Here is a 14,139-nt window from a genome sequence, read left to right on the forward strand (position 1 = left end):
CTACCTACCTGTCTAGCTTCCTGACTGTCTGTTTTTCAATCTATTTATCACTGTCCATCCACCCACCTGTCTACCTGACTGTCTGTTTATCTACCTACTTAAGTGCCTACCTGTCTTCATATTGAAGTATTTAGCTAGATCTTTTTTCGAAAATTATTCTGAATAAGAATATCAAAAAGTAAGTAGTAAAATAGTTTTAATTAATAGTATTGTTTTTTGGATGTTTGGAGAAATTTAACTGAGTGTGATTCACCCTGTGTAGGGGTAGTGATTAGGGGAAGTGCAGCACCGTGCGGTTTGGGACAGAGCTCGTCATTAGTCAGCTGACCGGAAGTGATTTAGCGCTAGCTGCCTGTGTAGAGCTGTAGCTGTAGAGAGTAAACAGAACTTAAAGTACCGAATTTTCTCTTCCTAAACTCCAGAACCGGACCTGCGGTACCACTTATATACCGGAGAACCACCACAGCCACCCGCTGATACCCGATAAACATGTCTAACACTGAGACCAACCTGCGGAAACTACTGTCTAAGGTCTGCTAACTACTGCTAGCCTCCGAGCTAACAACCACAACACTGATTATATTAACTCTATAACACTGTTTATACACTCTATTAACTCTATAACACTGTTTATATTAACTCTTTAATACTGTTTATACACTCTATTAACTCTATAACACTGTTTATATTAACTCTATAATACTGTTTATACACTCTATTAACTCTATAATACTGTTTATCCCTTCTATTAACTCTGTATAACACTATATACCTGCTCTTTACTATATATACGTTCTCTAAACTCTATAACACTGTTAATAATAACTCTATAAGACTGTTCTATTACCTTCTATTAACTCTATAACACTTTATAATAATCTCTATAATACGCTATATACCTTTTCTAAACTCTATACCACTCTTTGTATCTGCTCTTAACCCTAAAACACTGTGTATATTCACCCGATACTACTGTTTATACTTTCTGTTGACTCTATAATACCCTATATACCTTCTTTTAACTATATGCTGTTATAACCCTATACTCTACACTGTTTATATTAACTCTATAATACTGTTTACACATTCTATTAACTCTATAATTCTCTTTAAATCTGTTCTAAACTCTATATCACTGGTTATTTACCCAATAATACGGTTTATACCTTCACTTAACTCTATAACACTCTTTATATCTACTCTAAACTCTATAACATTTTTATATCTGCTCTAAACTCTATAACACTCTCAACAATAACTTTATAACTTTATTTGTGCCACAGGCATATAAATACAGAGACCTGACTGTGCGAGAAATCACCAATGTCACCACGTCCTACAAAGACCTGAAGCCTGTGATGGATAACTACGGTCAGTTCTAGTATAAAAGAGTATAACCTTGTGTTTAATAGCTCACCTTCCTTCTCCCCTAGAATTCCCAAATACAGCGCTTTTACCCGATGCTCCCAACAGACTTACAATACCAGTGATAAGGGCATATCGCTGCCCATGCAAAGAAATGCCTATTTCTACACTATTTACTTTTTTTTTTATTAAAAATGATTACTTACATTTCTGCGAGTTAAAACTGAATTTCCTGAATAAAATCTGTATTAACAGCTAATGTATATTGCTATTCTGTTTCAGTGTTTAATGACGGCTCCACCAGAGAGCTGATGAGTCTGTCGGGGACGGTGCCGGTGAGCTATCGAGGTATGAAGCTCCTCTACGGAATTCACAAGGACTGTATTTCACTAATAAAGAAAGTGTTCAGTCTGTAAAACTGGAATTGGTTCTGAAATCAGATGTGGTATCTGTGTGTGGGTTGCTGGGGTATCTGTAGGGGTCGCTGTGGTATCTGTATGTGGGTGACTGTGGTATCTGTGTAGGGGTCGCTGTGGTATCTGTATGTGGGTGACTGTGGTATTTGTGTATGGGTCACTGTGGTATCTGTATGTAGGTGGCTGTGGTATCTGTATTGGGGTTGTTGTGGTATCTGCGTGGGTCGCTGTGGTACCTGTGTGGGGATCGCTGTGGTATCTGTGTGGTGGTCGCAGTGGTATCTGTGTGTGGGGGTCGCTGTGGTATCTGTGTGTGGGGGTCGCTGTGGTATCTGTATGTGGGTGACTGTGGTATTTGTGTATGGGTCGCTGTGGTATCTGTATGGATCGCTGTGGTATCTGTATGTAGGTGGCTGTGGTATCTGTATTGGGGTTGTTGTGGTATCTGCGTGGGTCGCTGTGGTATCTGTGTGGGGATCGCTGTGGTATCTGTGTGGTGGTCGCTGTGGTATCTGTGTGTGGGGGTCGCTGTGGGATCTGTGTGTGGGGGTCGCTGTGGGATCTGTGTGGGGGTCGCTGTGGTATCTGTGGGTGTGGGTCGCTGTGGTATCTGTGGGTGTGGGTTGCTGTGGTATCTGTGGGTGTGGGTTGCTGTGGTATCTGTATTGGTGTTGCTGATTTGGTCTGGCAGTCTGAACACAGCTATAAAGACTTTTCTGTTGAAACTTCATCCATTTAGTTTTTTTGTTTAAATCTTTTCTTCTTCTTCTTGTTTTTAGGGAACGTGTATAATATACCCATATGCCTGTGGCTGCTCGACACCTATCCCTACAACCCCCCCATCTGCTTCGTCAAGCCCACCAGCACCATGATGATCAAAACCGGGAAGCACGTCGACGCTAACGGAAAGATCTACCTGCCCTACCTGCACGAGTGGAAGCACGTGAGTGCAGGAGAATTTTATTATTATAATTATTCATTATATATTCATTTGTTATTAAAACTTAAGAATTTCGGGTCCAAATTTTAATTCTTGTCTATTTTGTAACAGTTTTAGTTTAGTTTTTTTGTTTTAAATTCATTTTATTTGACTAATTTTGCCAATTTGTAACTTATCCTCATATGTTAAAATTGTATTACTTTCTTTCAATTTGATGTTTATTTAATTGTTTTTCTAATTGTATAATATTTGTTTATGTAGTTTCTTCTATTAGTTTAGTCTGATTAAACAGAATTTGTGTGTCTCTTTTAATTCCTTTTAAGATAAACCACTCGGCTACACTGAAAATAATAGTGCTGAATGCATACTAACTGTATCAGTGTCTTGCTGTTAGAGCTGGACAATATATCAATATTTTATCATATCGTCAATAAGCATATTGATATTATCAGCACTTAAAGAACATCAACATGTTAAATGTTGTTTAATTGGGTGATTCCAGCAAAAATTAAACAAGAAATAAATGAGAATCACTGTGCTACACACAAAGGAGCATTTAAATATCAAAATTGTATTGTATCTACTGAAATTAAAGAAACTTATCATGATATAGTTTTTTGCCATATTGTTCAGCACCAATTGCAGTGTGAAAATAATTGTTTGTTTGTTTAGCCCCAGTCGGATTTGTTTGGGCTCATCCAGGTGATGATTGTGGTGTTTGGAGAAGAGCCCCCAGTCTTTTCACGGCCGACCACACAAACCCCTTACCAAGCTTTTCCAGCGTCTGGACCTCCGACCTGTACGTATAAACAACCTGCTGATTTACACAAAGCAAGAGCATGTACTAATTCTCTTAATTAATGATGGGTGTGGTTAATTTTGGGCGTAACTTGAAAAATAAACTAATCAGAGTGTCTCTTGCTCATCATTCTCTTTAAGAGTTGAACCAGGGGAGCTCTGACTTTGGTGGATTGCTATTGTAACAGTGCAGCTACCTGGACGTGTTCAACAAACTCTTCTCAGCAGAGGAAACTGAGCTGCTGGTTGACGCTGTGAAGGAGCTCCAGCAGCTCATTTACGGGAACAGCAATGTTATTTTATTTACTATTCTGTTTATTGTTGATGTAAAAGTTGGGTTTGTGCTGCTGTGTGTTCATGTGTGTGTAATAAGTGGGGGTGTACGCTCGGCTCGACACGGCGCCTGTGTTACCGAGATAGCGATGAACGTCTGACTGTTGGTGTCTGTCTAGGTTATATTCAGTCAGTGGAGCTCCTGTGTTTTCTGTTACCAAGATAAACAAGATAAAACTCCAGAAATGTACCTGAACACACCTCATTTCCAGAACACCACGCCCATCAGTGTAGATATATTCAGAAGCTCTGCTGCTGTTTAAACCAGGCAGGAGAAAGGAGTGTGAACTGTGATCTGTTATTTCTTGTTTTCAGCTTCTTATATGGGAAACCCACCAGCCAGTCCATTTGGACAGAGCCACTCTCCTAACCCAGGGTAAGGGCTTTAAATATGCTTTAAATATGTTTTTTAATATATATATTTTTTTTCAGCTATTGCTTTTATTTAGCATTTTTATGCATGAATAGTATGAATCTTGTTCTGCTAAACTTATTCTGTATAAACTGCAGAATTGACCCTGTGTTTGTGTGTTTGTGTGTTTTTAGGGGATATCAGGGTTATCCGTACCCCGCTGCCAGTTCTGGATATCCAGCCACACCAGGATCAGCACACTACACACCTGTAACTCCTGCCACTACTGCAGGTGAGTCAGTATAAATGTGTATTCTGATAAGACAGATGTTGGCATTGGACTAGTATTGTGTCTAGGGATGGGCAATATTATATCATATACAATATATTATGACACAGAAATATCATGGTATTAAAAATCCATATTGTGATAACAGGGCTGTTCTGTCTTAAAAGTAGTCTATTATTATTTACTGTGAAGCTTTAGGTGTATTTATTGTATAATTGTTTTAGTTTGCAGTTTATATGCATGCACTAAATATTCCGCAATATTATTTGCTGCATTATATTATTTTATGCTATATTATTTATTTTGCCACATTATGATTATTCTGTTATACTATTATACTATATTCCTGAAATGAATGAATTATTTTAGTTTTCCTATATCGCCAAGTATATCGTTATCGCAAAAATACCCTGAAATATCGTGATATTATTTTAGAGCCATATCACCCACCCCTAATTGTGTCCCATGACTTTTGCCATGTTTCATGAAAGCTAAAGGATGCCTCACTTTCTGTGTTTATATTCTTTATATCATTAACCCTTAGAACCCCATCGACACAAATTGCATTAAAAATCATGCATTGTTTATTGTATCATTGTTAATTACTCAAGAATGCGTCAGCACACCAACATCATTCATACACTCTAACAAACAGGTAACCCTATTGTTTCTAAAAATAGCACGACCTCATGTTGAACTGAAGTGTTTTTGAGAAACCTACTGTAAAATACACCTAATAAATAGGCTTAGCTTCATATTTCCATATCCCCGTGCTTTATTCTTTCATTAAAGGGAGCTGATAGTAAAAATCCAGTGTACTAAATCACTTTCATTAGGTAGGAATATCGGCCATATTAACTCAAACTCTTAGCTGCTATGACTGTCAGGGTTTTAGCAATCTGCATCCTAGAGGAGGGAATAAATCCGCCTGGTTCTGCATGCATTCTGTCACAGTAATAATCCATGTAATGAAATATCATCAAAATCCTTATCCTTTCAACTTATATATAACTGTAATCTAACTATTACTGAAAAGAACGGAAAAACTCTTTTGTGAATTGATTTAAAGTCTGTACATTCAAAAATAAGTTTAAAAAAACAGGTGCTTGGTAAAAAAATGTATTAAAACATGATCAATTCCATGAAGTTTTTAAGAAGAATTTACATATTAAATTATGAGCAGCTCAATGTCTTCTGGTGTAAAGAAAAATAATAGAATGTGGCTTTCTCCTAATATAACTGTGTTATAACAAGTGAAAAAGGGACTTATCAAAATAGGCCGGAGTTCAAAGGGATAAAATGTATTTCCTATTAAATAGGGGTGGGCGATATGGCCCTAAAATAATATCACGATATTTCATGGTATTTTTGCGATAATGATACTCTTGACGATATGACAAAACACTTGTTAACAAAAATAAAAAAATACACTATATACTGCAAGAAAATTATATTTATTAATTAAACAATTTTTTATTATTACATACAATATAATATTGCACACCCCAGTGAGATACAGTGAGATATTAAAAAATACAATAATTGTTTCAGATCTGTAACAGAAGTCAATGATCTAGAATGTCATTATACTAATAATAATCCACTCCAAATATCTCCATGTTCAGGATTACAGTAAAATAAATTCTACTGGACAGATATAACCTGCACGATATTTTAGGTTATAATATCGTTCACAATATTTAAACAATTTGATGATATTATCGTGTACAATACGATATGGCACACCCCTACTATTAAAGCGTGTTTCTGTGCGGCAGGTCCGGCTCGGGACGGGACGATCGGGGAGGATACGATCCGGGCGTCTCTGGTGTCGGCGGTGAGTGATAAACTCCGCTGGAGGATGAAGGAGGAGATGGATCGAGCTCAGGCTGAACTGGACGCTCTGAAGAGAACAGAGGAGGATCTGAAAAAGGGACACCAGAAGCTGGAGGAGATGGTGACCAAGCTGGATCAGGAGATAGTACGTCTTATTTTTACAGATTTTAACAGAAATTAGCAGATTTTACTGGAAATTAAGCCATATATCGCATTGTGTGGTTAGTGTGGGTGCAGTGGATAACACCACTGCTTGCCAGTGAGCTTCCATGTAGGAGACTGGGGTTCAATTCCAGTGCTGGGTGACTGAGTGCTGCGCTACACTAATTCCAATGTAGAGTTAGGAGTACCTGGGCAAAACTCCTAACACTACATTGGCCTAACTCTGTAATAGAAATAACCTTGTAGTCGATCTCCAGCCAAAACGGGCACATGTCACCCCGCTGCTCATTGAGCTCCATTGGCTACCAGTTGATGCTCGCATCAAATTCAAAGCTCTTACAATCGCCTACAAGGTGATACAGAACAGGCTCCTTCCTACCTGCACTCGCTCCTGAAGGCTTACGCTACCTCCCGGCCGCTGCGCTCCTCCAATGAACGTCGCCTCGCTTTACCAAACAAACACTCACACAAAGCAATCCAGACTGTTCTCATACAGAGTTCCCCAATGGTGGAAAAACTACCTTCCACTACCAGATCAGGAGAATCTCTCGCTATCTTTAATAAACTCCTGAAGACAGAGCTCTTCAAAGAGCACTTACTCTCCTAACACCTCTAACTAACTACCTTCTACTACCAGATCAGGAGAATCTCTCACTATCTTTAATAAACTCCTGAAGACAGAGCTCTTCAAAGAGCACTTACTCTCCTAACACCTCTAACTAACTACCTTCTACTACCAGATCAGGAGAATCTCTCACTATCTTTAATAAACTCCTGAAGACAGAGCTCTTCAAAGAGCACTTACTCTCCTAACACCTCTAACAAACTACCTTCTACTACCAGATCAGGAGAATCTCTCACTATCTTTAATAAACTCCTGAAGACAGAGCTCTTCAAAGAGCACTTACTCTCCTAACACCTCTAACTAACTACCTTCTACTACCAGATCAGGAGAATCTCTCACTATCTTTAATAAACTCCTGAAGACAGAGCTCTTCAAAGAGCTCTTACTCTCCTAACACCTCTAACTAACTACCTTCTACTACCAGATCAGGAGAATCTCTCACTATCTTTAATAAACTCCTGAAGACAGAGCTCTTCAAAGAGCACTTACTCTCTTAACACCTCTAACAAACTAACTACTTCTAACCTCATTTCCTTCTTCCCCTCCTTCACTCCTCTATCCTATTATTCCCCTTGTCCTCCTTTTATCCCTATCCAAAGATGTTTTTCCTTTAAACTTATTTTACATTGTACTTGACTATTGTAAGTCGCTTTGGACAAAAGCGTCTGCCAAATGTAATGTAATGTAATGTAATGTAATGGATAAGAGCATCAGATAAATGCTGTAAATATAAATGTAAATTACATTTAAAGACATTTTTTTTAATACATAATATTTGCCATCATATTTCCACCCCACACCAAATGCATTAATAGTGCTAAAAAGGTTAAATAATTATTATATATATTATTATATATTATATATATTATATTATTATTTTATTAGTTATTTTTTCCTTCTTTTCCCTCAAAATGTGCCTGAATTACATACAATAATTATCAATTTAGGATCCTTTTTATTGCTCCACATATGAGTTTTATATTAAAAACAAAAATGATCTCAAATAAGGGTGAGGGGATATGGCCCTAAAATAGTATTACAGTATTACAGGGTAGTTTCTATTTTTTTGTGTTAATGTGATGATAAATGTTTGGTGATATGACAAAACACTGAGTAATATTTTTTTGTATTAATTTCAAAGGTACTACAATAACAAAACAAATCTTCAACTTTTATTTTGTGGATGTAGAACAGTTTTGAACTGATTTAAACTTGATTTAGTAAAAACAAAAAAATCTGTAAATGTCTGTATTATTGTATTATTATTGAAATAATGATAATAATGTAACTATTAAAACAATGTAATGTTGGCAGACAAATCTACCAAAATACTAAAGTGAAGAATAACAGCATAATAAATAGGTCTGTCAGATATTATGGTGATTTGTTTATATATACAATTTATTGTCCCAGAAATAATTGTGATAAACAATATAAGAGTGAAATGCATAATGCAAAAACATCATTTTAAAATTTGGTTAAGCGTTTAATTATTAAGATTAATGATTAAAATATTAGATTAAATGTAAATATTTTAAATGTTATTGTAAATTAACTAAGTTTATGATATGTAAGTTAATGATGATTTTATATATATATATATATATATATATATATATATATATATATATATATATATATATATATATATATATATATATAATTTTTTTTTTTTTTTTTTTTGCAAAATATACCCTAACTGATTTTGCTATAATCTTTCCTGCTCTCTGTTTTTTTTACTCAGACAGACGTGGATAAGAACATCGATCTGCTGAAGCTGAAGGACGAGGAGCTGACGGCTGCTCTGGGTAAAATGGAGAACCAGTCGGAGAATAACGATATTGACGACCTGATTGTTCCCACAGCGCCGCTCTACAGGCAGATCCTGAACCTGTACGCAGAGGAGAACGCTATAGAAGATACCATCTTCTACCTGGGGGAGGCTCTGCGCCGGGGGGTCATAGACCTGGACGTATTCCTGAAGGTCGGTCCCACTGTTATCAAATCAAATCAAATCAAATTTATTTGTATAGCGCTTTTTACAACAGGTGTTGGCACAAAGCAGCTTTACAGAAACATGATTACAGGACAAAGAATCAGGCAAAACATTAAACATAGAAAATACAGAATACAGAACCCCCAGTGAAAAACTCCCTCAGAGCTGCAGGAGGAGGAAGAAACCTTGGGAGGACCAAGACTCACATTAAAGGGGGGACCATCCTACCACTGGTCAAACGGCTTTTAAATTAAAATTTAAAAAGTCTTTTATACATCCATATAGGTTTTATGTACTCAGGAGTGTAATAGCGCCACTAATGGCTTGGATGTAATCTGTAGTGGAGAGTAAGATGGTCGATGAGCAGCTGATCTGTGGTGGTGGTGGTGGAGAAGAGCTGACTTCAGAAACTTCCATCAGTCTGGCCGGACAGGAGACGCGAGAGCCTGAGGGTCCAACATCGGTATCGGGTCAGACAGGTGGGCAGTCAGTAACTCGGAGGAAGGCAGAGAGATGGAATTAGTTTTGACTGGATTTATGCAAAACTGAGAATATTAAAACATTATCAGAGTGTGGCAAATGACTCCGGCAGAACTGAATAAAACAGCCTAACTAAAGGCAGAGAGCCAGAAGGTAACATAGACATGGAGGCACCCTGAAACACCAGCATCCACCCACTCCACCGTCCACAAACCTGAGTGACCGTGTGCAGTGTATCACTGAGCAGTGTATCACTGCAGTGTGAGATGAGTGTGAGTGTGAGATGAGCAGTGTATCACTGCTCATCTCTACTGCTGTTCCATCTTTTATATTAGCTTACCTTTAATTACCACTCTACATTTTATTATTATGTTTTTCGTCATTTGTATAAGATAATTGAATTTTACAATGAATATACAAACATTTTGTTTCAACATGCTGAGTTGCACATGCACTCTGAAGAGGGATTTCCTGTTAGTGAGGTTAAAGTCTTAAAAATCTTTCCTTTACAAGATGCTTTAAACTTATACATTCATATATTCAGCTCTGGAAAAAAATGAAGAGAGCGCTTCAGTTTCTGAATCAGTTCCTCTGATTTAGCTATTTATAGGTTTATGTTTGAGTAAAATGAACATTGTTGTTTTATTCTATAAACTGCAGACAACATTTCTCCCAAATTACAAATATAAATATTCTCATTTAGAGCATTTATTTACAGAAAATGAGAAATGGCTGAAATAACAAAAAAGATGAAGAACTTTCAGACCTCAAATAATGCAAAGAAAACAAGTTCATATTCATAAAGTTTTAAGAGTTCAGAAATAATCAATATTTGGTGGAATAATCCTGGTTGTTTTTAATCACAGTTTTTTTTCATGCATCTTGGCATCATGTTCTCCTCCACCAGTCTTACACACTGCTTTTGGATAACTTTATGCTGCTTTACTCCTGGTGCAAAAACCCATACCCAGGGCTGCATAATAATATTGATCACCCAAAATATTATTGACACTTTAGGCATTAATGTTTGTGTGTTGAGTTATTTTGAGGCCACAGTACATTTACACTGTTATATAAGCTGTATACTGACTACTTCACACTATCTATCTTCAGTTTTGTTCCTATAAAAGATATAAAATATCTATGAAAGATATATAAAATATATTTAACAAAAATGTGATTGGGATTGTGATGGAGACACTGCTGCTGATGCATCTTTCCATCCCTGCTTCTCACATTAAAGCTGCTTTTAAGAGGCTTATGTTTTAAACCTGTCTTAATGAAGAGCTGGTAGTTTAAATAAGTGTTTATAGTGTTTATAATAATAATTCTATTTATTTATATATTTAAATATGTGTTTTTTACAGCATGTGAGGCTCCTGTCATGCAAACAGTTCCAGTTGAGAGCTCTGATGCAGAAAGCCAGGAAGACCGCAGGCCTCAGCGACCTCTACTGACCAATCAGAGTGCCAGCACCCATCCTCATCATCATCATCATCATCTTCACTCCATTCATACCTGCCACAGGGTACCACAGATTACACCTACAAATAAACCTTAAACCTTAAAGGGCCAAGACTAATCACGAGTCACCAACTATCTGTTTACAGCTGATTAAAGGGTTTCAGGTGATCTGTACTGTACTTCATAAATCAATTAACCAATCAAGGAATCAATCACTTAATTAATCACACACATTCTGTACAATCTTAGCGACTAAATGAAAGTTTTTTAAAAGTTTTCTATTCTTCACTTTCTCGACATTCAGTCATTTACACTCGCAATTACAATAAAACTGAGTTCTTTCCTCCTCCAGCCGAGAGCTGAGGACCCGTCAGCGATCATTAACACCTAAATCTCTCAAAATTACGCCTCTCTTTGCATTAATATGAATATAAATATTAAGTGACCTTTTTTAAAGGTGATTTGGACAATCTGTCGGTAGGGAACAGCACTTTTCCTGATGAAGGGATGAATGAATTTAAATGACGGCAACTGCTTCAGATTCCAATAGAAGGATTTAAACCTGATCTTTAAAACTTGGGGACTTTTTTTTTGTACTTTATCTAGTTTATATCTAAAAGACCTTATAACTTTTTTTTCAGAGATAGGGCTGCACAATATACAGCTCTGTAAAAAAAATGAAGAGATCACTTCAGTTTCTGAATCAGTTTCTCTGATTTTGCTATTTATAGGTTTATGTTTGAGTAAAATGAACATTGTTGTTTTATTCTATAAACTACAGACAACATTTCTCCCAAATTACAAATAAAAATATTCTCATTTAGAGCATTTATTTACAGAAAATGAGAAATGGCTGAAATAACAAAAAAGATGCAGAGCTTTCAGACCAAACAAGTTCATTTTCAGAAATTCCCAGAATTAAGGGCTATAGTTGGAGGCTTTCAGACGATTCTGAGATACTATCTCAATATATTGGACCACCCCATTTTGCACCTCACACACCAAGTCTTAAAATAATGAGTTTTCCATCCGAGTATTTTGAAATATCATCTCATTATTACTCAGAAAACAACTTTTTAAGATAGTAATTCATTTTAAAATGCTAAAGTAATTTGAGATACTGTCTCATTATTACTCAAACATTAACTTATTTAAGTTAATTTGGGATGAGGTCTCACTAACTTGGGGTACTATTGCATTATTTTCATATACTGTCTCATTATTTTCATATACTGTCTCATTATTTTGAGATATTATCTCATTATTTTGAGATATTATCTCACTATTTTGAGAAAAGCACATAAACTGCAGACAACATTTCTCCAAAATTCCAAATAAATCTTATTATATATTCTCATTTAGAGCATTTATTTGCAGAAAATGATCTGTATCTGTATAATGAAATGCATCTTGGCATCATGTTCTCCTCCTCCACCAGTCTTACACACTGCTTTTGGATAACTTTATGCTGCTTTACTCCTGGTGTAATAATTCAAGCAGTTCAGTTTGGTGGTTTGATGGTTTGTGATCATCCATCTTCCTCTTGATTATATTCCAGAGGTTTTTAATTTGGTAAAATCAAAGAAACTCATCATTTTTAGGTGCTTATTATTTTTGCAGAGCTGTATAATCATTAAAACATTGATGTTGCAATGTGTCACAGACATGAAGACTTATTCATATCAGTATCATATCTGCCTGCTTAGAAAAACTAAATAATATACAAGTCAATAAACGTGGTTGGCAATATTCTTACGCATTAAAAGCATTTAATAATGTCGTAACTAGAGACATTTACTAGTGTCGAAGTATTTAACAATCTATATTGTGAAGAGTTACCTAAATTTATTATTATGATACGATAAAATATCGTCATATTGCCCAGCTCTACAGTAAGTACAAATATCGTGACAGGTCTACTTTTTTAAATTTTTTCCTCAATATTGTGCAGCTCTAATTTAAGGACACTATTACTGCATGGACGCATGTTTAAAGCTGTCTATCAACCAAAGCACTTTTCTACAGACCTTTATTACACTTTATTACATATAAATCTCTGTATACTGGATACAAATGCATACAGGAGTAAAAAAATTTCAAAAAACACTCAAAATATTGGAATTTGTTTTATTTGAATGATTACATGTTGGGTTTTTGAAGAGCTCGGCCTGTGAAATGCGAAAAACTGCACTTTTGAGACACATTTTCTTTAATAATAGTGTGTAAAGAAAGCGGAACAAATAAATGTACTACATTTATTCCAGTATTTACTGCTTTACACAGCTATAACAGTGATGTCATGGGTTGCATGTTATAATAATGATATAATTCCATGTGCCTTTTTTTTAATTATTATTAATTCCAGTTTAATGCAGTTTTAGCGCTCGCACTAGTGAATGTAATTGTGGTAACCATGGGAACAATAACGCTATTGTGGTTATGGTGTATTTGCTTTGTTTATTACTTTATTACTTTATATTCTTTTGTTAATTAACATGTTTGTTTATTTTTTGTTTTGTTTTGTTTCTCTTTTAGACCAATACTTGAATATAAACACGAAGAGCATTAATACTCTACTCTTATAAAGGGAATAACCAATTTATTATTATTATTTTTATTTTGTTATGATGTGTAGGAGCAGAAATGAATGAAATAATAAATAAATATAGGGCTTGTATATGATTCTGATGATTTGTGTGGTGTTTATGTCCAAAAAGCAAATCCTTTGTCATTAATAAATTCCTATTTGAGTTTTGTCAATGGATAAAATATACTATATGCGCTTATAGTTTATTTTCTTAGTTTTAAGATATTATCTTGTTATTTTGAGATACTTTATCATTACTTTGTGATTAATTCTCATTTTTCTGGATTTGTTTTTTTGTTAATATTATTTTACTTTGAGATCGTATCTCATTTTTCTGAGAAACTGAGATATTAATAAATTTTTCTTAGTTTGTTTTAATCATTCTAGGCCCACTGTATTTTCCACCTTGTGTCATAAATATATAAAATATGCTTCATTTAATTTTAATGCCCAGAATTTAGGACCAAAATTAGAGGCTTTCAGACAATTCTGAGAT

The 14,139-nt window shown here is 35.5% G+C and overlaps 1 protein-coding gene across 1 annotated transcript; it reads left to right on the forward strand.

Moving 5' to 3' along the window:
- Positions 1-311: 311 nt before the first annotated feature.
- Positions 312-13,738, forward strand: tsg101b (tumor susceptibility 101b). The gene is made up of 10 exons (XM_049470999.1): positions 312-531; positions 1,284-1,371; positions 1,648-1,713; positions 2,561-2,724; positions 3,394-3,520; positions 4,168-4,228; positions 4,399-4,496; positions 6,272-6,474; positions 8,861-9,100; positions 10,960-13,738. Exons 1-10 carry the CDS (start codon positions 490-492, stop codon positions 11,047-11,049), a joined length of 1,179 nt encoding a protein of 392 aa, XP_049326956.1. The 5' UTR covers positions 312-489; the 3' UTR covers positions 11,050-13,738.
- The last annotated feature ends 401 nt before the right edge of the window (positions 13,739-14,139 follow it).

This window comes from Astyanax mexicanus, chromosome 23, assembly GCF_023375975.1.
Source record: "Astyanax mexicanus isolate ESR-SI-001 chromosome 23, AstMex3_surface, whole genome shotgun sequence".
NCBI classification, from domain to species: domain Eukaryota; kingdom Metazoa; phylum Chordata; class Actinopteri; order Characiformes; family Acestrorhamphidae; genus Astyanax; species Astyanax mexicanus.

Excerpts from the sequence above, each read along its gene's own strand:
- tsg101b (XM_049470999.1), top strand. The coding sequence starts at position 490 with ATGTCTAACACTGAGACCAACCTGCGGAAACTACTGTCTAAG. Across the intron at positions 1,714-2,560 it reads GGTGCCGGTGAGCTATCGAG|GGAACGTGTATAATATACCC; the intron begins GTATGAAGCTCC and ends TCTTGTTTTTAG. Across the intron at positions 6,475-8,860 it reads CCAAGCTGGATCAGGAGATA|ACAGACGTGGATAAGAACAT; the intron begins GTACGTCTTATT and ends TTTTTTACTCAG.